The sequence below is a fragment of the Xyrauchen texanus genome, chromosome 31 (assembly GCF_025860055.1).
Source record: "Xyrauchen texanus isolate HMW12.3.18 chromosome 31, RBS_HiC_50CHRs, whole genome shotgun sequence".
Classification (NCBI taxonomy): Eukaryota; Metazoa; Chordata; class Actinopteri; order Cypriniformes; family Catostomidae; genus Xyrauchen; species Xyrauchen texanus.
Genome location: NC_068306.1, coordinates 40,158,869 through 40,184,664, shown reverse-complemented (window position 1 = coordinate 40,184,664; position 25,796 = coordinate 40,158,869). Strand labels below are relative to the sequence as shown.

The 25,796-nt window shown below is 38.6% G+C and overlaps 1 protein-coding gene across 1 annotated transcript in view; it reads right to left on the bottom strand.

Annotated features, from left to right (window-relative positions):
- The window catches only part of sar1b (secretion associated, Ras related GTPase 1B), a 49,170-nt gene extending 24,059 nt beyond the window's left edge, over nt 1-25,111 (bottom strand). The window contains exons 1-3 of the mRNA XM_052099371.1: nt 24,953-25,111; nt 19,245-19,319; nt 3,780-3,899 (exon numbers count right to left, since the gene is read on the bottom strand). Of these exons, the coding sequence (XP_051955331.1) occupies nt 3,780-3,899; nt 19,245-19,302 (178 nt within the window). The 5' untranslated portion in view covers nt 19,303-19,319; nt 24,953-25,111. The remainder of the gene's footprint in view (nt 1-3,779; nt 3,900-19,244; nt 19,320-24,952) is intronic.
- Between the last annotated feature and the right edge of the window lie 685 nt (nt 25,112-25,796).

The following is a 25,796-nucleotide window of genomic DNA, read 5'->3' as shown; positions in this document are numbered from 1 at the left end:
CTCTCTCCCGCACAATCCTCAGCAGTCGACCTTTATCCTTCTCGGAGGCTTGATAAGCCTGATAAGGGACCGGGTGTGTATGATCACGACCCGGCCTCGGCCTCTGCCCTGCCACATTCCTCCCTCTTTATCTCAGGCAGGGGAGCCCCCAGCATGAAATGCACCCCCCTTTGGTGAGGGGCGTGCCTTTTTGCCCCGACTGCCGGCAGGTCATCCCAGTCTACCTGGACGAGGGAGGGGACAAGGAGAGGGAAACGGAAATAATTAAATAGGGGGGGTACTTCTTGTAACAGTGTACACTGTAAAATTTAAACGAGAGGGAAAAGGCCAATGCGGAGCAGCAGTGAGAGAGAGAGGAGAGAGATATAAAAAATAAAAAAAACACTTACTCGCCAGTTCTCCGATACGCCGTAGCTTGTTCCTTGGCCACTGCTCCACCCTCTAACGGACGACAGCCGCGCCTCTCCGGGCAGATCGGAGGCAGACCTCCAGCCCCTGGTGGACGGAACGCCCCGCCGCGTTCTTGGGGAACAGAAGGGGTTTCTCCAGCCCCTGGCAGCGGTCCTGACCGCCCAGGCGGTTGGTTAGGAGCCCCTTCTCCCCTCGTGGTCGGCGGCCATTGTCCTCTTCCAGTTGACCGGACTCCTCGTCGCGAGAACTCTACTACGGCATATCCCTCCTCCTTCCCGGATTTCGGCACCAGTGTAAAGCGGTCAATGGAAAGGAGGCGGCGAGAACCGGCTTGATGATATAAATAATAGTTTAATTTCAAACTCAAACAAAAGACAATAAACACACATATGATGGACATGTCCGTATCTCTCTCTCCCGCACAATCCTCCGAAGTCGACCTTTATCGGAGGCTTGATTAGCCTGATAAGGGACCGGGTGTGTATGATCACGACCCGGCCCCGCCCTCCGCCCTGCCACACCCATCAAATCACGTCTCTGTTATTTCTTGAATTAAACTCTCGGTTAATTTTTTTACTGATTTTATTAGTCGAGCAAATTGTTAATGCCGGTTAATCATCTGCATCCCTAATAGAAACATAATTTTTTTGGGCAGATGTGCTAATGACTTTCAGCTGCAAACAACACATGAATAAAGCAGCATTTCAAACAACAGAGTGATTCCAGAGTGTTCCTTGGCTTGCTGCGTAGACCAGTCCCCAGTGTTGTCTGATGCCGGTGGCCGGGGGAAGAGGACATCGTAAGCGGTGTGCGAGGAAGCGGAAGTGTGGCAAGAGGGCGGGGGTCCATGGTAGGCTAAAAACAAACCGTAGACGGGTTCATCTAGTTTCGTGCCTACAGAAATGCAGCAATATGCGGGAAGACTCGCGGTGGTGGCTTGTGCGTTTACATCAACATGGAATGATGCAAGATGTCTGTGCTAGTCACTAGCTCCTGCTCATCATTGTTGGAGCTTGTGACTGTTAGATGCAGACCTTTTTATTTACCATGGGAATTCGCCACTGTCATAATAACCGAAGTTTACATTCCCCCCAGCGCTAATCCTAAGGAAGCGCTCGGTGAACTGTATGGGGCTATTAGCAAATTGCAGAACGCTCACCCTGACGGACTGTTTATTGTCGCCGGAGATTTCAACCATGCAAATCTCAAGATAGTGCTCCCTAAATTCCATCAATATGTGGACTTTGCAACGAGAGGGGGGAACACGCTTGATCTTGTTTACACAAACATCCCAGGCATATACCGGGCGGAGCCCCACCCTCACCTCGGCTACTCAGACCACATCTTATGCTAATTCCAGCATACAGACCGCTTGTCAGGTGCACAAAACCGCTTCAGAAGCAGGTGAAAACCTGGCCAGCAGGAGCCATCTCTGCTCTTCAGGACTGTTTTGAGTGTACTGACTGGCACATGTTCAGGGAGGCTGCAACATATGGCAACTCCACCAACTTGGAGGAATACACAGCATCAGTGATCAGCTACATCAGCAAGTGCATTGATGATGTCACCTTCTCCAAGACCATCACCACACACTCCAACCAGAAGCCGTGGATGACTGGAGGCACGCAAGGACCCGAGACTCCACCTTCAGAGCAGGCGACAAGGCGGACCTAAGAACAGAGGGCCAAACTGTCCCGGGCCATAAGAGAGGCAAAGCGCACACACGCACAGAGAATCCACAGTCACTTCTAGGACAGCGGCGACACGGGGCGCATGTGGCAGGACATCCAGGCCATCACCAACTACAGGACAACATCAGTTGCCTGTGACAAAGATGCCTCCCTTCCAGAAGCGCTGAACGACTTCTACGCTTGGTTTGAGCCCTCAGCACCTAATTGGAAAGCTGAACCTGCTGGGCCTGGACACCTCCCTCTGCAACTGGATCCTGGACTTCTTGACTGGGAGACCTGAGTCAGTCCGGATCGGGAACAGCATCTCCACCACCACCACACAGAGCACTGGGGCCCCCCAGGGATGTGTGCTCAGTCCACTGCTTTCACTCTGCTGACTCACGACTGTGCAGCAATGCACAGCTCGAACCACATCGTCAAGTTCGCCGATGAGACGACCATGGTGGGTCTCATCAGCAAGAACGACGAGTCAGCATACAGAGAGGAGGTGCAGTGGCTAACGTACTGGTGTAGAGCCAACAACCTGTATCTGAATGTGGACAAAACAAAAGAGATGGTTGTTGACTTCAGGAGAGAACATAGTGAACACACTCCGCTGAACATCGACGGCTCCTCTGTGGAGATCGTCAAGAGGACCAAATTCCTTGGTGTTCACCTGGCAGAGAACCTCACCTGGTCCCTCAACACCAGCTCTATTACCAAGAAAGCCCAGCAGCGTCTTTACTTTCTTCGAAGGCTGAGGAAAGCACATCTCCCACCCCCCATCCTCACTACATTCTACAGAGGGACTATTGAGAGCATCCTGAGCAGCTGCATCACTGCCTGGTTTGGGACTTGCATCGTTTCGGACCGCAAAGCCCTGCAGAGTATAGTGAGAACAGCTGAGAAGATCATAGGGGTCTCTCTTCCCTCCATCAAAATACATTGACATAAAATGCTGCATCCGCAAAGCAACCAGCATTGTGGATGACCCCACACACAAACTCTTCACCCTCCTGCCGTCTGGCAAGAGGTACCGAAGCATTCGTGCCCTCACAGCCAGACTGTGTAACAGCTTCTTCCCCCAAGCCATCAGACTACTCAATACTCTGGGAGTGGACTGGCACGCACGCACCTGTCCAGAGTTGCACTTTAATTGTCACATTATACCTGGCTGCTACCTCAATAACGGCTGTATCCATAGAACACTATTTCATAGTATGTTATGTTTACATTTAGCAATTTAGAAAGTGTCATCTTTTTGCACTACTCAATTACAAATGTGTACTGGTCAGCGCTGCACTGTCTCTCACTGTGCCTATTGTCCTGTTCCTTTTAGTAATTTATTGTACTGTCCCATACTTTTTGCACTCGTTTGTAACTGCACTTTATGTAGAAATATTATTTAGTCTGTGTAGTCTCATGTGGTTCTGTGTTTGTCCTATGTTGGTTTATGTAGCACCATGGTCCTGGAGGAACGTTGTCTCGTTTTGCTGTGTACTGTACAACTGTATATGGTTGAACAACAATAAAAACCACTTGACTTAACAGCCGGTACAAAGATTTTGTTTGAAATGTCACAACCATTCATTCTTCAATTTCACTATGAGTATATTTAACTTTACTGTACACCAGCAATGAGCTGCTATTTGGTTTTGTTGAGGAATCTGTTTGGTTAGTGTTGCGAAGTGCACTTACTGGGGTGTAAGGTTGGCACATGCTGACCCAGTCTGTCATCTTTAAGCATGTGCAGTAATGTCGTCTTGCCAGCATTGTCCAGGCCAAGAAATACTAATTTGCCGGACTTCTTGTACAGCCCTGAAAAACAGAGACAGAGCCAAGAATTCAGTACAGAACACTTCAAGACCGGCATCGGGCAAGATCACATCAAAATGCACAAGAGAGACTCATAGTTTCATATCACTGTGATTTCCACTACACAGCTAAAACAAATGCATACAGTAGTTTCAAACCCTGAAGTAGCAGCAGAATTTAGGATTATGAGCTGACACACAAACTCAGAATGTTGAAAAAGTACAAAAATAAAGTGGAAAGAACAGAACAATTCCCAGCAGTTTTGATCAAGTTCTGTAAATGTGATAGAGAGATTGTGTTTTGAGAGAAACACATTGCTGTGAGTGTGTGCTTGATGAACAGGAAAATCAAGGGCAGTAAGAGCAGAAGAGACTCTGTGTTGTAGAAACTGAACTACGAGCAAAACTAACAGAATATATGACTCATGTGTGACACCCAACAGATTCAGCTACCCATTACACTCTGCCTTTTTATTGGACACCAGCCAATACAGACAACCTGCCTCATGTCCCTACCCATATACAGTTTAAGGAATACTTCAGTCAAAAATTTTATTTCTGTCATTATTACTTATACTAATGTCACTCCAAACCCACATGACTGTGAAACACAAAAGGTGAATTGTTTTTATAGTCTCGGGACCAAACGTTTTTAAAAAGTCACATGACGCACTTGAGTCATGAGACGCGATAAGAACCAATGAAGGTGCTGAGGCAACTATTGTAATTGTTCAGGTCTTTACATCAAAATCACTACAGCACCAGCGGTTATTGAATTAATCTTATACTGATGCACATGTTATGTCCAACTTAAAATGCAAAAACTGTTGAAGCAAATATTGCATATTGCTTTTCATAACAAAAGATCTGTGCAAAAGGACAATTTAAATCACTAATTTAAATGATAATAAACCAAACTCTATGTTGCAATCTTATTACAGTTACTGTTCTTAGATTGGTTTGCATTACATGTAAGATTTCAATTTCCAGGTACATTTGACATTCAACACATATTTGATCACAATCTGTATTCAAATCTCTCTCTCTCTCTCTCTCACTCTCTTTTTAATACATTTATAATTCTTTGCTGCTTTTTACCACATTAATACATCTTAATGCACCAGTGTATATCAGTGTCTTTTCCTATTTTTCTGAGGTGTCATTTTGAACTGTAATGTATTATTCAAATAATGGGTTATCAATTGTAGGTAATGTATTCATCTTATTAATGATTGTTATTGATAACATCAGTACTGTTTGGATGAGGACACTATGCACCCATGACCTGTTCTCTAAACGCAGCAGTTTGGATAGGAGAATTTTGTGAAAATATTATTTTATTCTCCCCAATTTGGAATGCCCAATTCCCAATGCACTCTAAGTCCTCGTGGTGGCGTAGTGACTTGCCTCAATCCGGGTGGTGGAGGATGAATCTCAGTTGTCTCCACATCTGAGAACATCAATCCGCGCATCTTATCACGTGGCTTGAGCGCATTACCGAGGAGACCTAGCGCGTGTGGAGACTTCACGCCAACCTCCGCAGCATCCACGCAAAACTCACCACGCGCCCCACCGCGAATCACATTATAGTTACCACAAGGAGGTTACCCCATGTAACTCTACCCTCCCTAGCAACCGGGCCAATTTTGTTGCTTGGGAGACCAGGCTGGAGAGAATTGTGTGTTATTAAATAATAATATGAAAATAATGAAATAATATACACTTACATATGTGGTTTTTCTTGTTGGCAGTTTGTTATTATTTTTGATCATTATAAACATATTAAAAATAATAAATAGACTGAAGACTTATTGCATTACTGTTATATACCATGAATGAAACTACAATGCACCATATGTATAGATACAAAATGAAGCTGTTATTATTATCATCATCATCATCATCATCAATCCTTATTGTCCATATTAAGCTACAGTGTAAAATGAAAATACACATGGAAAGTGCATATGTTACTAACTTGTTTCTGCGATAGCTCCGCAGCGAGTATATTATGCAAGTGTTGATCACCCTTTTTCGATCTCTCATTTCTAATATTGAACACTTACATCCCCTATTTTAGTAAATGAGTGAATATAGGGTAATTTCGGACACAGCAATTGTCTATTTGCAGTTAATAGCCATTGTTATTTTTACTTTATGAAACAGTGATTTTTTTTAACAAAGTATTATCACATTGGCATATTACCATTGTGACAACTTATCACATATGAAGGCATATTATTTTATTAAAAGAATATGAACATGTTCAGCTACACCTTTTTAAAATTGAAAACGGTGGAATGTCTATTGAAGCTGGTTTGCACCACAGTTAATTAAAAAAGTGATTGTAAGTCATTATAATGAAAATGTTTCTCATTTATATGAGATACGAAGTAATTATTATGAAACCATTTCTTTATGTTTTGAGATACGGTATTAAATCTACCAAATGTCATTTTTTAATCAAAGGTGGCACAAATTAGTCTCCATGTCTGACTTATCAATTATATGGTTAAGTAATTTTTCAAGTAATTTTACCCTTTTCATTTGTTCTGAGTCTAGTCGCGCAAATTAATAATACTCTGAAGTGTTGTGCTGATCGCATTAGTGATGGCTGAATTCGAATCTCCTGCCTCCTGAGTTTATTTAATTTTTATTGTTTTTTTGCATTCTTCTACCATTCGATCTAATAATACCACTTATTTTAATCTGTATAATAATGTCAGTAAAGTGCTTAGTAAATTTTAATTTAAATGGAAAGCAAAATATTGAGTCAGGAGCATGATTTTCAAATTAATCTGCTGCAGGCTGCATAAAATGGAAGTTCTCCAGTTAACATGAAAACCAGTTGAACCATGCAAAATGAAGTTTCTTCTGGCTATCTGGATTTGTATGAAATGAATGACCAATTGGAGGAAATAACCTGCAGCAGTGAACTGGTCTGGCCTGACTCAGTTAATCACTGATTGGGTGAGAACATCTCAAACATCACTGGCTGTGAAAACCAGCAGGCGGGACTCATTATACTACATAGAAAGTGCAGTAAAAAGTGAATTTTCACAAACTAAATGGCATCCAATACAGTGTTTTAAAAGAATTTCACACGTTTTTTACGGCGTTATGGTCGTTAAGAATGCCGCAAAATATACCGTTTTAGATGTTAAATGCGTTAAAACGAATGCGCTATTCCAAGATTCATGGCTTGCCATATGCATGCCATTGCTGTCACAAAGAAGAGCTAGAATATATAATAGCCGGTAAACGACAAGAGGCGGAGGTAAAAATGTCAACAATGTATCTTCAGGTTAAGAGCACTTGTGTGAGGAGGTCAGGAGAGACTTGCATTTATATAACTCCATTCTGAAGAACTAAAGTCCTCTTTATGGGTTTAAACGGAAGAGAAATAGCAGTTGTTGCGCGTATGCAACCACCGCTTGTGTATGTGTACGCAGTTAAATAAAGTATACTTTGAAAGTCTAGTGAGCACACACTAATGTTTGCATCAAAACCAAAGTATATCTAGGGCTTTAAGCACATTAAACAGCAGAAGAAATCTGTCAAAGTACCTGACACCTCACACAAAACTATAAACTTCTATAAAACACTTTATATAGAGTATTTTAGTCCTTTTTTCTACAGAAATTATTTTTTTATTAGTGTAAAGGGAAGTCACTGGAGGTTCTCCATGAAGAGAACAGGTATAACAAATAATTAAATTTGCTTATTTATTTTTCATCATTGATTTTTATAGTTTTCATGATGCATTTAAAAAAAATTGTGTGTATAGATTTCCCTTGTTGTCTCTGACTCTACCTACACTGGTTCGGCTTGTATTCAGACTCCGATGAGCTAGTCTCGACTACAATGAAGAACTGCATTTCTTATTTTCAAATAACTATTTCTCAAAAGAATCGTTACTGGATTCATCAAGAGAACTCTGATTCAGAACTGGACATGTTAAATTCATTACGATTCCCATCCCTACTCCTTACATTAAGCCTACATCCATTACTAGGAATAGAGATGCACCGATTGCAATTTTCTTGGCCGATTCCGATTTTTTCAAGTGAGACCTGCCGATACCGATTTTTTCAGATTCCGATTTTCTTTCTAAGAACTATTATTGACCGCATATACAAACAAAATCTACCTTTCTTCAATGCAACATTTTATTTTCATAATAAAATTAATTATTAAACATTACAATTTCCCCCAAACTGCACTAAGTTACAGGATCTTCTCTCACTTAAACAACTCTCAAAATAAAGTGCTCTGTGACTGGAAAGAGGTAGAAATAACAATTAACTGCAAATGAGTTGCTTTATATAACAAATGTAATTTCCAATTACCTAAAGAGACCTTTTTCTCTTTATTACTCGTCTAACAAAAAAATTCCAAAGATCTGAAAAACTGAAGTGTCCAATACGCTCAACTTACGTTAGATGTCCAAATATCAGTTGTAAAACTGAGCACTGCTTCAGGAATGGCTTGCATACCTGTCAACACTCCCGTTTTTCCCGGGAGTCTCCCGTTTTGTTATTTCTCCCAAAAAAACTCCCATAATTTGTATGGCCCAAACCACGTTATATGAATAATCACATCAATATATTATTCCAAGGTGGTCCAGTTGCCAGATCTTGACTGAAACGCATCCTACTCACACAATCGACAAATCATACACATTACAAATCATTTATGACCTCAACCTGGCAACCTACAACCCATTTGCGCTGTTGATATCTGCACAGGCAGTAGACGCGGGATGTTCAATCAAGCATAACTGGTAGATGGGAGGAGAAGACTCAGCTGGTGCTCCGGTGAAAAAAACAAAATATACATGTACATTTAACAACAGCTGGATGGAAGAATTTAATTTCATATCCCGAAGCCATATCCAAACAATGCCCATGCCTTTTGCAATGTGTGTCGCACTGATTTTAATATCGGACACGATGGGAAAAATTACGTTACTCAGCACATTAAATCACAATGGCACAAGTTGTATGTATTTAGCCTGCCTCAGCCATCCAGCACCCCACTTCCCTTCACCCGGATTTGTGTAACCAAATGTTGACAGATAACTGGCTGCGTGTGTGACATGACACGAGATTAAACAACTCAGGCAACACGACGTCGGAAAGTACCTCCTACTCTGTATCGAGGAAATGTATCAGATTTCTGAACCCTCTGTCCTCAACTATGGAGAACAGCTGGTCATCCAGGGCCATGAATTCCATAATTTTCCTCATAATTGCTTTGGTCTTTTCGGTGCTCATTCCAAGGGATGATAGGAGAGGCTGCTGACTTGTGGCTGGCTCTGAGCTCTGGCTAGCTTTAGCTGCTTTCCCTTTTTAGATTATTTTTTAAAATGGGCATTTTCAGCTGTGTGATGGTGTTTTAAATGTCTAATTAGGTTTGTTGTTTCCGAAAGTTATTGTGGTGATTCCCCCACGGTTTACTTTGGCCTTACAATTATTACACATTTCGAACTTTATGTACTCTTCACTCACAGTGAAGATCTTCCACGCCAATGACATGTTTACGTGTGGCTGTGACGTTATTGCCTGCGCCGCTGGCAACAAAACGGACTGGCTTGGAATCGGAAAGACGTGAGGCTGACCGGCCGGTCACCGGTCCGGCCGAGCAAGCGGAAAATCGGCTAATTCTGGTCCCTGGCTGGTCGATTGGTTCATCTCTAATTAGGAATGATTGATATTTCGGCAGCCGATACATTACTGGCCAATAACCAGGAAAATCTAAATATTATTGTGCCAATATATGAATTACAGACGATATTTTTGCAGATTTGTTATGGTTTTTTTGCTTGCGGCTGAGAATCTCTGACTACCTTCAGGCTTTCCTTCAGATAGAGACTTGGGAAGTCTCACGCGACGTGCGTATACATGAGTGCGTGCCAAGCTCATGTCACTCTGTGAGGATTACTTCAACATGTGACGTTGTTTTGATCTGGTTTTAATTCAGGATCATCTGCTGAGAGTGATGACACGCCATTTCTAATATTGTGTTTATGTGTCTGTGAAATAATGAATGCTTCTCAACAACTTCTCTGGTGATGTAATGTGGAATAATGAAGGCCTCTTTTAAACTTCTTTTGTTGGGTAGCTGCAGCTGCTCATTGTTCTAAAGATGTTCTAAAGGAATGTTTCTCTTGTCTCTATGCTCACGTAACACACGTAGCTCAAACATGTATGTCACCCCATATAAGGTAAAGATCTATTTCATTGGTGAGGGTCCTGTGGAATGTGGTTTTCTGGACCATATATCAGAATGCTGAACAAATAAACGTTGAAGAAGGATTTGATAGCATTGTGTGTCTGTGTCATTTCTTTCTTCCCTCAGCTGAGCCGTATCGAGAAGGGGATTGCAGATCAACAAAATAAATTAAATACATTGGATGACAAAATTATCTAACAGTTTCATCAAGCAATAAATGAAAACATGACAAAACATGTAGTTTTTATAGTCATTTTTTTATTACTTCATGAAACAAACAGAATATGAAAAATAGTGTATCATTCATTACAGCAAAGAACTGCAATTAAAACAAGACCACACCAAACATAGCACGGTGCATAGATCTAGAAATAATCCTCGCAAAGAGATGCGAGATGGCTAAAAACACAGTTTGGGAGTGAAACTACTTGTATTTTACAAGTTGAGACTTTTCTTACATTATAAATCATGACTATTTAATCTGCATGACGTTACCTATTATCATTATGATTGTTGTGTTAACATTTTACAAGTTATATAAAGGAACGTTCACAGATAAGTGCTGTAATAAGCGTCTTCACAGTGTGTGGACATAACACAAAAACCATCGCTGCATACACAGTCTGACTGCCAGCACTAACACATCTGGCTCTATTTTCTTGAGCACGCTAACTCTAATTGCAATTGTTGTGCCAGTGCAAAGCGCAAGTGGCTGTGGTTGAGTGTGTGTGTGTCTGCTCCTGTTCCTGCATTTGCAGTCAGGAGATTACACCAGCATGTGATAAACTTCATGTCCAAACTCAGCAGTCTTATATGAAACATATTTATGAGATGTGTTAAACTATCTATAAATCATGGTTTATTTTTCAATTATTATTATTTGAAAATTTTAATTGATTTAATTTGCATTGATATTTTTCCACCTGTTGTCGCAGTGTGATTTTCAAGTCACTGGAAAAAGGGCCGAAGGAAGAAGTTGGGAGTAAAAAATGTTTGAATTGGTATGATATTTTGACCATTTAGTTATTTGGATTATATTTTCATTTTGTTTGAAGTGTAATTTCAATAAAAAAATATTTTAGTGTATTGTTTTTTGTGTGTTCCAAAAAATAATGTAATTGATCAGTAGAAGTGAAGTGCATACCGATACGATCAATGTTAATACTAACCATGATTTGTGTGTTAGTAGATGAAAATTATTAATAATACTTACATTCTCTATAATTTAACAGATTTTTTTATTCTGCTAATTCATAACATGAAGTCCATTTACACTACCAACTTCTTATGAATATGCTGTCTTGGTTTATATAGCTGGTGCTTGAAGGAATGGAATATATAATAGGATGCAGACACTGCAATAACCAGAGAAAACATCAGAATTAAATTGCAATTGATCCAGCCCATTTGCGTGTGGGATTTTGCCAAATGGCCACTAAATTTACACTTATGACTTATGGCATAGTGCTGCGCTTAGTGCTAGTGTTCTTAAAATAGGTCCCACCAACATGTATACAGAGATTAGGGTTTGTATTGTCTGTTTGTTGTTTATTTTTCGTTACATGCCGTCTATCACTCCATTTTGGTTAAATGCATTATTACAGCTGTTTGAAGTTCATTATTCTTTCTCTGTTAGCAATTCATTAGGATTACTTTAACACCTATGTAAATGGGCAGCAAACAATTTAGTGTTATTTATTTCTCATTCAAATATTTCTGGTTCATGTTACAGCCACTAAACCTTAAATAGCAGCATCATATGCATCATATCTCCATCAAATTATTTGTGTTCAGCAGAAAAAAGAAAGTTAAAAAGGAGTTTGAGATGTCATAAGAGTGAGTAAAAGATGAGAGTATTAAGATAATTACTATTCCTTTATTGTTGTGACCATGTTGTGCAGTAGATTGTGCGCTAGATGGGAGATCAGAAAGGTACAGGCTCAAACCCTACTTGAAGTGACTCAAACCACACTGCATCTGCAATGGTCAAATAGTCCTGTAGGTCATTTAGGTGCTTGGCCCCATAATTACTGAATTACATATATTTTAGGGGTGGGCAACAGGACAATGTAATCAGATATCCCAATGACGATATTGACGCTCACTGACTGACGATGTTTAACATTATCGGGAAATTACAAAATCGTGGCGCTGGGAAGTCGCCAAAAATATGTAGTAGTAGTCCAGGGTTTAAAATTAGCACAAGCGAAATGTAAATTGCTTATTTCATGCACAGTGGCAGGTAATTTTGGTTAGTTTGCAAGAATAGTGTCATGTATAAGAATACTGTAAATGACCCAAGACATTCTCAGGAGGTGTTCGGAGTTAAGTTAGTTTTATTTCCATGGAGCAGTTCGAGTTTAACTTATATTGTGAATGCAACTCTGCAGGTTCACAAATAATGAAATAATACAAAGACACCTTGAACCTAAAACAGATTTATATTTCAGTAATCATTATTATTATTATAGTTAAAAATTATAATTTCTTTTGATCTTAATTTGTAGTAATTTTCCACCAGTTGTTGTAGATGGATGCTTGCATGGGATAGACCCTGAAGCCGCCGCCATTTGCGCCATTTAGAATTTCAGCCGCTGCCAGCCAATAATTTCGTAAGCCAAATTGAGCCGCCATCTGATAAAGTTTGGCTGAGCCGGCTAGAATTATTTGCATCAAATAATAATTCTATCACATAGTGACATACACACACGAAATATATAAACAATACACGAGATCTATTTTCCCACTTGATTCATAACAGCACAGTCTTGTGCTCGCTGCTACGATACACAGACTCACTAGTGAATTGATCGACCAATTAAAATTGCTCGCTTTTCCGTACAGAAGAAGCGATGCATGTTTTTCTCGCACTGAGGTGAAATGGCGGAAAGAAGCAAGCAAGGTAATTTTGATCTCACTTCTCACATACTTTCCTAATTCCTACTTACTTTTTTTTAATCTTAGGCCTACCCAGACTTTTGTTAAATCTTCAGGGCACGGTTGCACAAACACCTGAATCAAAGATTGATGATGAACCAAATATTCTGGAACGGAGAGATTTATATCACTGAACGTGATATTACTGCAGTAACAAACCACCGTTTCCACATTGCTAATTCACGACGCATGCTTCAGTGTACACTGAAGTGAAATGTGCAAAACTTTGTCCAAAATAATACTGATAACAGTGTGTGTTTATATTAAGGCGAGACACGGCAGGCAAAAACATCGTTTTTTTTTTACTGGTCAATTTTGAGATTTTTGGATATTTGTCTTCAATAACGTCTTCTTTCAGACTTGTGGTGAAAAAAAAGTCCGAAATACACATTTACTACACTTTGTCTGTTTGCGTCTGTAGATTTATCATAAATTCAACAAAAGTTTGCGTTCTTAATCAACATAGCCTACTTCTCCGCGATCTCTGCCGTCACTCACCCTCTCATCACATGCACCGTTAGGAAACTCTCTCTCTTCTGTACAATCCTGTTGGATCCAAATATGGTCATTTCCTTTTTATCAGCAACCAATCGTGAAAGTAAAAAGACTGAATGCGCGATCTCATTGGCTGATGATAAATCTTTAAAGCCCGTTTTCTCAAAATAACCTTTCTCTCATACTCCAAGTCCGAAATCTCCACTTCAGTAGTACCTAGTTATATTATGAAGACATTTACAGAGGGATTTGTAAATATATTATTCCTAGCCTGATATATATAACATTTTATTCCAAAAACATGGCTGAAAATCATTATATTCTGATTTACAGGATAACAAAAGTAGATATCCATAAATCCCTCTGTAATTTTTACCATCTAATATGTGAACACAATGAAAAAAATATTTTTAACCTGGCTTTATCCAATACTCAGATTTCGTTTTTTAAATATATGCAAATTAGCACATATTTAATTAGATATTGCCTAATTTGCATATTTAAACATTAAATTAAAGAAAACTTGTAATACATTTTTTTCTCATCTTAATGTAACTAATCAACTGGGAAAGTTTCATGGTGATATCTGCTAGTTAAAGATTTTACCCTATTCACCCGTAGTGTCTCGCCTTAACTATAAAGTTGAACAGCTGAATTACTGTACATGTCATAAATATATGCATAACGTTACTCCGTGAAGTTTGACAAGTGTGCATTCTTACACAGCATCAGGGACTTTATTCACTAACGTTACAGTGGCTATTGAATGCGCCTAGCACTATAGCAAATATGTACATACGTTGTGAAAGTAAAATCTGGTGTTTTCTTTATTACATTGTATTGCATTTTGTAGAAACATAGTGTAAGCCATGCATTGCTTGGAAATATTGAGATCTAGTAAATCAGTATAACATAGACATCTGTAGACATGAAGTGGCAGCTTCAGCCATTTGCAGCTATGAAAAGTTTGGCGGCTGCAGCAGCCATTTAGGTTTTGGCTGAGCCGGCTAGCCAGCCAATAACTTCATCAGCCAGCCATTATTCTCAAAACAAATGGCTTCGGGCTCTAGCATGGGAGGTGGTTCAATGCAGATTTTTTTACTACTACAATATTTTTATTGCTTTTTTGTTTTGTTTGAAGTGCAATTTTTTCGTGTTTCAATACATTTATTTAATTTTAAAAGCAAAATCAATAAAGTGGGGCAGGTGGGTTGACGACGTAATCAGATTTTTTCATAAAAATATTGTGAACATATTTCTTGTCTATACAGTATGTATATACAAATCGAGATAACAATAATAAAAAAAAAAAACTAAATAAATAAAACTAAAATAAATGAGCAGTACAAGATCAATATACAATCGTAGGGCTCAACATTAACGCTTGTCTGGGACAACTGGATTTTTGAAGGGGCATGTGAAAGAGAATTTTACTTGCCCGACCAGACACGCAGAGTAATCAATAACAGCTGCACCCTGTTTGATTGACAGGCAGCATATGTGTGTTTGAAGAAAATACTTGCGCTAATGCGCACCTGAACAGTCAAATACATTTAAATATTCCTTGGTGAGATATTCATGTAAACACTGAGTGATGTCTAAAGTGAATGTAAACAGTGGAGAAAAAAGTGGATTTGTATTAAAACGTCAGATTTGTAAGTGTTAAAACCTAATGAACCTGCTGCTGTCTCGGTGTTGTTAATATTAATCAAACAAACATAATGGGGAAAAAAAGAAAACACTTACTGCTCTTGAATGAATAACTTTAGTAGCTTTAAAAAGTACTGATGTATTATAATGACACAGTAAGGACCAGTAGTAGTTTTATGTTGCATTTCATTCTGAATGTTAACTTGAATGCTTGATAGCTACTGCTGTTAATTTTGTTTAAAGCTGTTAAAATAAAGCACTGAATTTTCTTGATTTGTTCTATTATTTGTACTCTATTTCTACTCATTGCTGTTTTTTAATTAGGGGTCAAGCCCTGAAGGGGCGAAGACCCCTATTTTAGTCGTTAGTGTTATTATTACAGTGGGTACGGAAAGTATTCAGACCCCCTTAAATTTTTCACTCTTTGGTATATTGCAGCCATTTGCTAAAATCATTTAAGTTCATTTTTTTCCCTCATTATTGTACACACAGCACCCCATATTGACAGAAAAACACAGAATTGTTGACATTTTTGCACATTTATTAAAAAAGAAAAACTGAAATATCACATGGTCCTAAGTATTCACACCCTTTGTTCAGTATTTAGTAGAAGCACCCTTTTGATCTAATACAGCCATGAGTCTTTTTGGGAAAGATGCAACAAGTTTTTCACATCTGGATTTGGGTATCCTCTGCCATTCCTCCTTGCAGATCCTCTCCAGTTCTGTCAGGTTGGATGGTAAACGTTGGTGGACAGCCATTTTCAGGTCTCTCCAGAGATGCTCAATTGGCTTTAAGTCAGGGCTCTGGTTGGGCCATTCAAGAACAGTCACGGAGTTGTTGTGAAGCCAATCCTTCGTTATTTTAGCGGTGTGCTTAGGGTCATTGTCTTGTTGGAAGGTGAACCTTCGGCCCAGTCTGAGGTCCAGAGCACTCTGGAGAAGGTTTTCGTCCAGGATATCCCTGTACTTGGCCGCATTCATCTTTCCCTCGATTGCAACCAGTCGTCCTGTCCCTGCAGCTGAAGAACACCCCCACAGCATGATGCTGCCACCACCATGCTTCACTGTTGAGACTGTATTGGACAGGTTATGAGCAGTGCCTGGTTTTCTCCACAAATACCGCTTAGAATTAAGGCCAAAAAGTTCTATCTTGGTCTCATCAGACCAGAGAATCTTATTTATCACCATCTTGGAGTCCTTCAGGTGTTTTTTAGCAAACTCCATGCTGGCTTTCATGTGTCTTGCACTGAGGAGAGGCTTCCGTCGGGCCACTCTGCCATAAAGCCCCGACTGGTGGATGGCTGCAGTGATGGTTGACTTACTACAACTTTCTCCCATCTCCCGACTGCATCTCTGGAGCTCAGCCACAGTGATCTTTGGGTTCTTCTTTACCTCAATCACCAAGGCTCTTCTCCCCCGATAGCTCAGTTTGGCCGGACGGCCAGCTCTAGGAAGTGTTCTGGTCGTCCCAAACGTCTTCCATTTAAGGATTATGGAGGCCACTGTGCTCTTATGAACCTTAAGTGCAGCACAAATGTTTTTGTAACCTTGGCCAGATCTGTGCCTTGCCACAATTCTGTCTCTGAGCTCTTCAGGCAGTTCCTTTGACCTCATGATTCTCATTTGCTCTGACATGCACTGTGAGCTGTAAGGTCTTATATAGACAGGTGTGTGGCTTTCCTAATCAAGTCCAATCGGTATAATCAAACACAGCTGGACTCAATTGAAGGTGTAGAACCATCTCAAGGATGATCAGAAGAAATGGACAGCACCTGAGTTAAATATATGAGTGCCACAGCAAAGGGTCTGAATACTTAGGACCATGTGATATTTCAGTTTTTCTTTTTTAATAAATGTGCAAAAATGTCAACAATTCTGTGTTTTTCTGTCAATATGGGGTGCTGTGTGTACAATAATGAGGAAAAAAAAATGAACAAATGATTTTAGCAAATGGCTGCAATATAACAAAGAGTGAAATTTAAGGGGGTCTGAATACTTTCCGTACCCACTGTATTCTTCTGTTATGGGAGTTTATGGCAGCCACAGAACCGTTTGCAGGAAAGTTATGAAATTGCACCCTTTAATTTGAAACACTTTTGCGCCACCAACAGGTCAAAGTTTCACTCATGTTTACGCTAATAACTTATGAACTGCAAGTCGTAGAGAAAAAAAAATATTTGTCCCCCATTCGTGAGCTCACGCAGAGTCGAATGCATAATATTAAAAATGGCAGAAATCAAAAGTTAAGGACACATGTTTTTTTGCTGCTACTACACTTTTTGTCCGATTTCCACCTAAATTGTTTTAAAGCGGTCATGAGACAGAGCTACACAAAACTTGTCACTTTTTTTCTATGTCGTTCTAAATAGTTCCTGAGCAATGGCTTCACGAATTTGAAGGCAAACATGCTAAAATTGACTTCATGCTTTATCTCTGCAACAATTTGACAGATTTTGAAAAAACTTGGTATGCGTCATCGCCATCATGCCTTGAGGTCACCTGCAGTTTTTCACCACTCTACCCCCTACTGGTAAGGAGATAGCAAAAATGGCTATTTTGGCTTATAACTCTTCAATGCTTTGGACAAAAATTATAAAACTTGTAATGAAAATATTAGCAAGTAGATGGTTGTGGTTTAGAATAGTTTCACAAACAAATTTGAAGGAACCAAATTTATAAAAAAAAAAAAAATACCAAAAAGAAATTAAGGCTGTTGCATTTGCTTCGTAAAATGAAAATATTTTAGGACCTTGCCCTGGAGGGGTCATTGTGAATTCTGGATGCCCTGTAGTAAACAATGGCAAAATGTGCTTGCTTGAAATATTTCAATCAATTAGACAAATTGTTTTCAATTAAGTTACTGTCATGGAAATAATCAAAACATATTTTTATTTAAATAATGTACTGAAATCAGCATCACTGTCACAAAATACAAAAAATAATGAGAAGAGAAAAAAACAATTGTGTTCAAAGGCAAAAACACAAGCTGTAGTAAAACAAGAACACTTATCAAAAATATAAGATAATAATTACAGAATCAAAAATGCTATTTGAAATGGAAGTTCTGGTATTTAATTGTGTCTAAATTCACTCAATGTTGCACTTAACACCCTCTGCACAACCTTGAGTAAACACTCTTTATCAATGTACTAATAGCCAAAAGAGCAAGCACTTTTGTTCTGCCGATGATAGAGATTTTTATGTGCAACAAGAACACGCAAATAGAACAGTAGTGTATCTTGAGAAACATGGCCATAGTTTTTTTTTATCTTTAACTCCTACAGCATTCATCAGAATTCTAACTTAAAATGTGTCACGTTTATTTTGCTGCTCATGCTACCGATGATTGGCTTGACCCCGGTATTGCTGCTTGCAGCTATATTATTATTATATTATTGACTGTTTACTAGACTTAAATAATTTAAACCATTCTTCCATAATTAACATATAATTTATTGTTATTATTTGTTGTGGTTTTGAAGCTGGTATTGAGTCATCAAAATTCACTACAGACTACTAAAATTTGAGTATTGTGATGATAATGTTTAGCTTTTATTGTACATGGTAGATCATGCATCAATATCATGATGAAAAAGTATATCTCATTCCATAGAAGTGTGAGCGTCCCTCTGCTGTAAAAGATGGCGACGGAGGCTTTTCTTTATTTGACTCCCATACATAACATAAAATAATCATATGACAATAGTCTCCTCTCCTACCCAGTGCAGTTTACATTTCTGTCACAGAGAATTGAGTTGATTGCATAGGTATAATACTATAAGGTTGGCCATCTGTGGCAATTATAGAATATATACAACAGAACCTTTTACATGTAACTTAAATGTGCTTTTTTTTTTTCCTCTGGACAAATAACTTTTTTACTCTGAAAAGTAAATTAACAATTTACAGTACTTGATCGCAGAATAAGCAATGCTTGATGGCGAGCCTCGAGATATATACAAAGCTTCAGTTCATTTCCCAAGCAAATGTGTTGATGTTTTACACTGTGTAAGTGACAAAGAAAAACGTACCTAGGAACTGTAGAACACTACTGAATCCACTATAAATCCAGTCAAATATGAAGGACATATCCAGGCTGTGGGAATCTGAAAGCAAATTCATTAAAACATTTAAGTATGCAATCTTCAAGGACAAAACTTGCCAGCTGAAACACATCTTGAAACTTACAACGGCCACTGTTGATAAAATAGATTCTACCTTTAGATTATTTATTATGAAACTATAACATTGTCATATATAACAGTTACTTTTACTCATGTCAAATCCTGAAACAAAACAAAAAAATGTGGGGCACATAGCACAGTTGCTCTTTTCCTCAGTGCTGTTTGGCATGTCAGGGCTGCTACTGTTGAGGGGTTCGAATTGACAATCTCTGTAACACTTTAAACTAGAAGTCTCGCTAAAATTGAAAATGGGCACATCAGTTTTGATGTCTGCGCTCCGCAATATCGAGGGAAGCCCAGTTGTTGCACACGTGTGCCAGAGAGAAGAGCAGATCATTAGCGCAAGTTCGTTACACTCACGAAAGGGCAGATGAGAAGTCTTTAGCAGTTTGCGAGATTATCATTAAATCTACCTCGGCAGTCCTGAATAGTAGATCACTTTGTGGGCAGCCGAAATATTTTCAATGGGAGAACCATAGCATTGTTCTTTCCCTGCTGTCCAAGACCCAGTCTGAATAGACCAGTTGAGAAACACTGCTTAAACTCTCACACACTCACTTATGTCAGACCCTTTCGCCTTGCTTCTCTCTGACATTTTCTCTGCTGCATGTTTGTGTGTGTGTGTGACACAAGTTGATGAGTCTGACAGACAGTCGAAAAAGAGATGTGCACGCGCATGTGAGATTCTCCGTCCGGTTGCTTTTTTTTTCTCAATACCGTAGATAAGCAAATGTACATGGTATGATAACCGTCAATTTTCAAACCGTGGTATACCGTGAAACCGGTATACCACTGCAACCCTACTTTGCATGATGACAAAATAGCCATACAAAGGATGTAAATACACTGTACACCACAAACGGTTTCTTGATTTGAGTTTGGATTTTATGGTTACTGCAATTTTCTCAAAACCTGATTATAGTTGAGTGAGACCTGTCTGACTTCGAACCCCAATTTTGGTCAAAATGTGAAGTTACTGTGTTTTGCCTTCGCACAGCAGAAAGTCAATAAGCAAACAATGTAGATGTTTCAGGAATAATTTTTAAATCGTATCCTAATTCCCAGAATCGGAAGGAATCGTGAGGTGCCTAAAGATTCCCGACACTAGATTGAAGCTTACGAAGTGTTTCACAATCAGAATAAAAATTTCAACTCCCTAATGCATGTGACAACAGGTTACATGAGCTGTTGTAGTGTTTTTTTTAGCAGACAGCCTGTCAAATTAACGGAAAATATTAAATGTGGTTTACAAGAATTTAATTGTCATGACTCACACCATGTTTATCACTGATTTTTCTGATAATTGATGAGCTCAGTTTTCTCATGCCTTTTTGTGCATTATATTGTGGCACATTAACGTTACCAAAAGATGTAAGTGTAGAGCTCCATTGGTTCACCCAAAAAATTTTCATTCTCTCATAATTTATTCACCCTTGTGCTATCCCAGATGTGTATGACTTTCTTCTGCCGATCACAAATTAAGATTTTTAGAAGAATATTTCAGCTCTGAAGCACATAAAGACAGCATAAAAGCAATCCATAAGACTCCATTGGTTTAATCCATGTCTTCAGAAATTATATGATAGGAGTAGGTGAGAAACAGATCAATATTTCAGTCATTTTTACAGTAAATCTACACTTTCACTTCCATATTCTGGTGTGTAAGTGACTTTCACATTCAGTCACCTACTGGATGGGGCTGGTCAAAGGTGCAGATTGGTAGTAAAAAAAAATAATTTAATATTGATCTGTTTTTTCACCTAAACCAATCATATAACTTCTGAAGACATGGATTAAACATTGGAGTCTTATGGATAACTTTTATGGTGCGCCTTGGTGCTTTTTGGACATTCTGAATACTGGCCACTGGAAAAAAGTACTTTTTGTCCCCTAAGATCACAAGCGGGCGCAAGTGAGTGCAATGAGCAAATATTATCCAAATCAAGCATCGCATTTTTTAATGAAATGACTTTGTTTAAAGACGATTTAAACAATCGTTCATGGATCAAATTTAATTTCCTCAATGTGCACGCAAGGAAACTGAGGTAACAAAAGTGCATATAAGTGGAAGAGTATCAGTAATATGAGAACACATGCTTCAACAGACAGCGTAATGTATTATGTTAACACAAAATGGCAAATTGTTATTCTGAAACCATTCACTCACTCATACATCTACATATTGTTTGGCAAAAACACAAGACGGTCAACTTGATCTGCAGCAGGTGCTGAGCATTTTTGATGTTTCCAGCTGATGAAAACACACGCTCAGCTCTGACCAATGTGCCAGTAATACCCTGGACTGTTTTAATAATGGCACCTCGTCTTGACATTCTCTAGAATCTCTTTGGGATGAGAATACTGCATGTGTGTTCTCAAGTTAGAGGTTGTGGATTAACATAGCAGCGGTTTCTTACACAACTTACAAATGACGTTGGTTTTGTCAACAATCAATTTTGTCAATTTGATACTCCAGAAACCGAAGCGCCACGCAGCACTTTAAGTTGTTTTGGTGTAAGATCCTCTCCGACTCCAAGTCCTAACTCTCTTTTTCTATTTTTCAAATTATCAACGCAGCCATGCTGCATCAAATGGGATGAACTGGATAGGCTAACAAAAACAAAATGCATCAGCTACGTCATCATGTCTTGCGCACCTCCTGACACACCTAAAATTCGAATGCACGGTTTTTGCATTCGAATGTGCATTTTTTTTTTTTTTTTATTCGATGAATATTCGAAATTCGACTATTAATTTGACAGCCCTACTGGCCAACATTCACTTGCATTGCATGGACCTCCAGAGTTGAGATATTCTTCTAAAAATCTGTATTTGCGTTCAGCAGAAGAAAGAAAATCATACACGTCTGGGATGGCATGAGGGTGAGTAAATGATGAGAGAATTTAAATTTTTGGGTGAACTGTTCATTTAATGTGACTTACACATGATACCAGATTGTTTTTCAGCACATACATTAGATGCTTTAATGGTATCTTTCATTTATACTTCAGTTGTACAAACAGTGTTAGAGTTTGTAAGTTCAATCATGTCTGTGAATCAGTTCAAATGAATAGTTTTAATGAATTGATTCAAAACACTAAATCATTAAACGATTTAAGTCTACACTCAAAGAAGTCTGCTTTGACATTTGCATTGAAAACAAATAAATACAATTTAACCCATTTCAGAGCAAACACATAAGAGATTTATTGATTATTGTCAAGACTGATAAGTTGAATATATTGCCTGCTGCTTTATATGACATTAGTTATAACACTTTTATTGGTATATTAATGTGTACAACAGAAAATTTGTCCTGTATTGTGTGACTTGATATTCTATATGAGCTGATATTCAAGCGGCCACATGTCTATTACACTGATGAATATTGTATGATTGACTGGGAGGCAGATGCAGAAGTGAAATCTGCATAAGAGAAACAAATGTCCCCTATACAAACTTAATGAAGATAAAAATCTGTGTGACATATGTCACAGAAGCAGTATATTACAGTCTGTAACTGATCTTATTTTCTATCTTAGCTCTCTTCTTGCATAAATCGTTTAAACTCAATTGAATATCATCATGTTCATTCAATTCTTGGGTTGACGCTGTGTAATAAATGTATTGAATGGGGATCCTGACCCCCCCTGTCAGGGATTATTTGACAAAAATGACCTGCCTCTTGATGATCTGTTGGCTTGTAAAACTAATATAATGACAGATTACTCAAACTCACTTCAACAGGAAAATCACAGGCTTTCAAATCATGTTGGTGATTGTCCTGAAGCGGTATGAAATGCGATTCTGTCATTACATAAGCTGCAACAGTCACTGGAGTAAAGACCAGCAGTATTAAAGGTGAAGGACGCGCATGGCGCAGCCGAGCTACACGTCACCGCAGCCAGCTGCATTTAAAGGGACCATTCACACAAAAGGGAAAATCCTCTCATCATTCAATCACCTTCATATCCTTTCAAACCTGTATGACTTTCTGTCTTCAATGAAAAATAAAATGGGACGTTAGGCAGCGTTGTGAGTCAACAGACTCAGTCACCATTCACTTCCACTGAATCTTTGTTCCATACAGTGAAAGTAAGTGGTGACTGAGAATACACATCCTGACTGACTTCTCATTTTGTGCACCACAAAGTAAAGTCGCTGGGATTGGAACAACATGATGAGAGTAAATAAATGACAGAATTTTCATTTTCAGGTGAGCTGTACCTTTAAACAGCCTGTGACTCACATTTACTCAGTCACAGCACTGTATACACAAAAACGGAGCACAAAAAGTCAAACTAAATCACTAAACATTTTACTTACTAAAATAGAGTTAGATTGCAAATCATTTTGAATTTGAACAGAGCTGAAATAACAAAAAACACAAATACTGAATCGCATCTTCCACATACACAAATTTCTCTGGACTTTGTCAAGACAGGTAATGGGAATTTCAAATGCCTCACAAAGCCCAAATATCAGATTACAGTCAGGGTTCATGTAAATACACCGCTGTTTCATCAATACATCCACACATGAAAGGAATTCTACAACTAATCAAGCAGTGGCAAAATGCTGAACCCTCAAGATCTGTTCAAGTTCAATTTACTGTCTTTATATTAGGGCATCCCAAAGTATATAATAGTACTTTTAAAACTGACCTATTGTTTTCTCTTCTAACTCTTTTTATATTTTACTCTGACCTCATCAAATCCCAGCGAATGGATATTTGTGAAGCTTTAATGCTTGGTTTGATCAAAGACACTTATTTTTACAAAGGGAATTGTTGTAAAATAACATTTTTGTCCTGTTTAGGGTCAAATTGACCTGAGCAAATTGCTGGACAAAATAATAAAAAAACAACAAATAAACACCAAGCAGGAGTGAACTGCTATATAAAAACCAAAGCATAAAATATTAGCATGTACACATTTATTGTATTTTAAACCTGTCGTGGAGGACGTTTATCAAAATTGTTTAGATTATGACAGTCATTGAGTCTACATCTGACACGTCAATGTTTGTTCTTTTTAGAACCTAGTAAAAGAGCTTCGATGTGTCTAAGACCTCTACAGACATATGGACTAAAAACAAAAGTCAAGTATGGGATGCCTCATCTTCGCAAACGTAATCATTTTGAAATACCTTTTTAAATGACAGCATGAACAAGTTGATTAACATAAAAATAAAATGTATCAACTAACTCAACAAACCCGTGTGCGCGTATGTGTTTGTGTGTGTGTGTGTGTGTACGTGTCACTGTTGATGATGCTAGTACAGGCGGCTCTAGAGCTTAGGCCGTTTAAATGTAGCAAACACCCAATCATGACTACTGCCAGCCTTCAAATTATATAATCACGTAATTAATATAGATGAATGTTGATATGAGTGTGTTGTGAGGTGACTTGTGTCGATTTAATGCACGTCACTGTTACACAACTGTGTGGCTAGTGTCTCTCATTAGCTTTAGCGTGACCGACCGGCAGAAGTGAAAACATCACACATTTCGCACAAGAGCACACATTTCAACACATTGAGAGAGAAACATATACCTGAAGTGTGTGTACAGACGGGTCGAGCTCTCCTCAGTGCTGTTCAATAAGTGAGTATCACAGTAGAGTCGAGTGAAGATCCTGTCTGCTCACAGCCACGACACACAGCAATGGCTCCACTTCCGCCCTGTGTGTCACTGTAACCCGACCGGCCGGAAACACAGCACCGTCAGAGAAATCCAATCACGGGCCAAACTGACATATGAATTTACTACATACCAAGGCCATAGCCAGAAAATTACTTTTGGGTGTGCCTCAATAAAAATGTATGGGCCATGTTTTCGCCAACATTTTTTGAAACCTAATTTTCCTTAACAACAGGGAAGTGGCACATACATAAAGTTATTTAACACTTTCAGAAATTAGAATTTTTATACTATTTTATAAATATAATTGTATAAATTTTAAATCAAAGAATAATCCGGCCCACCCTTGTCTAAGCCACTGCTACATACATGTACTAAATGTGTATACAGGGGTGTAGATTCCACGGGGGATGGGGAGTAATAAATAAAAACAAGCAAATACAACCCTCCAAATTTATGCATGTCAATTCTTCAAACTACAATCCCCCGCCACCCACCCAATTTTCAAGCAAAATCTATGCCCTTGTGTGTATATATGAATGTACAGCAGATAATACATGTTGCGTGTATTTTACCAAAAATAAATGTGAAAAGAATGTATATTTATGTGTACAAAATAATTAAATTTTTTGGTACATAAGATCCAAAAGAACATACATTTGTATAATAGGCTTATATATTTATTTGTATTATTATTTGTATTACGTTGATGTTTCAATGTGTTCTGTGTACATTATAAACTGATATTGCTCAATTAC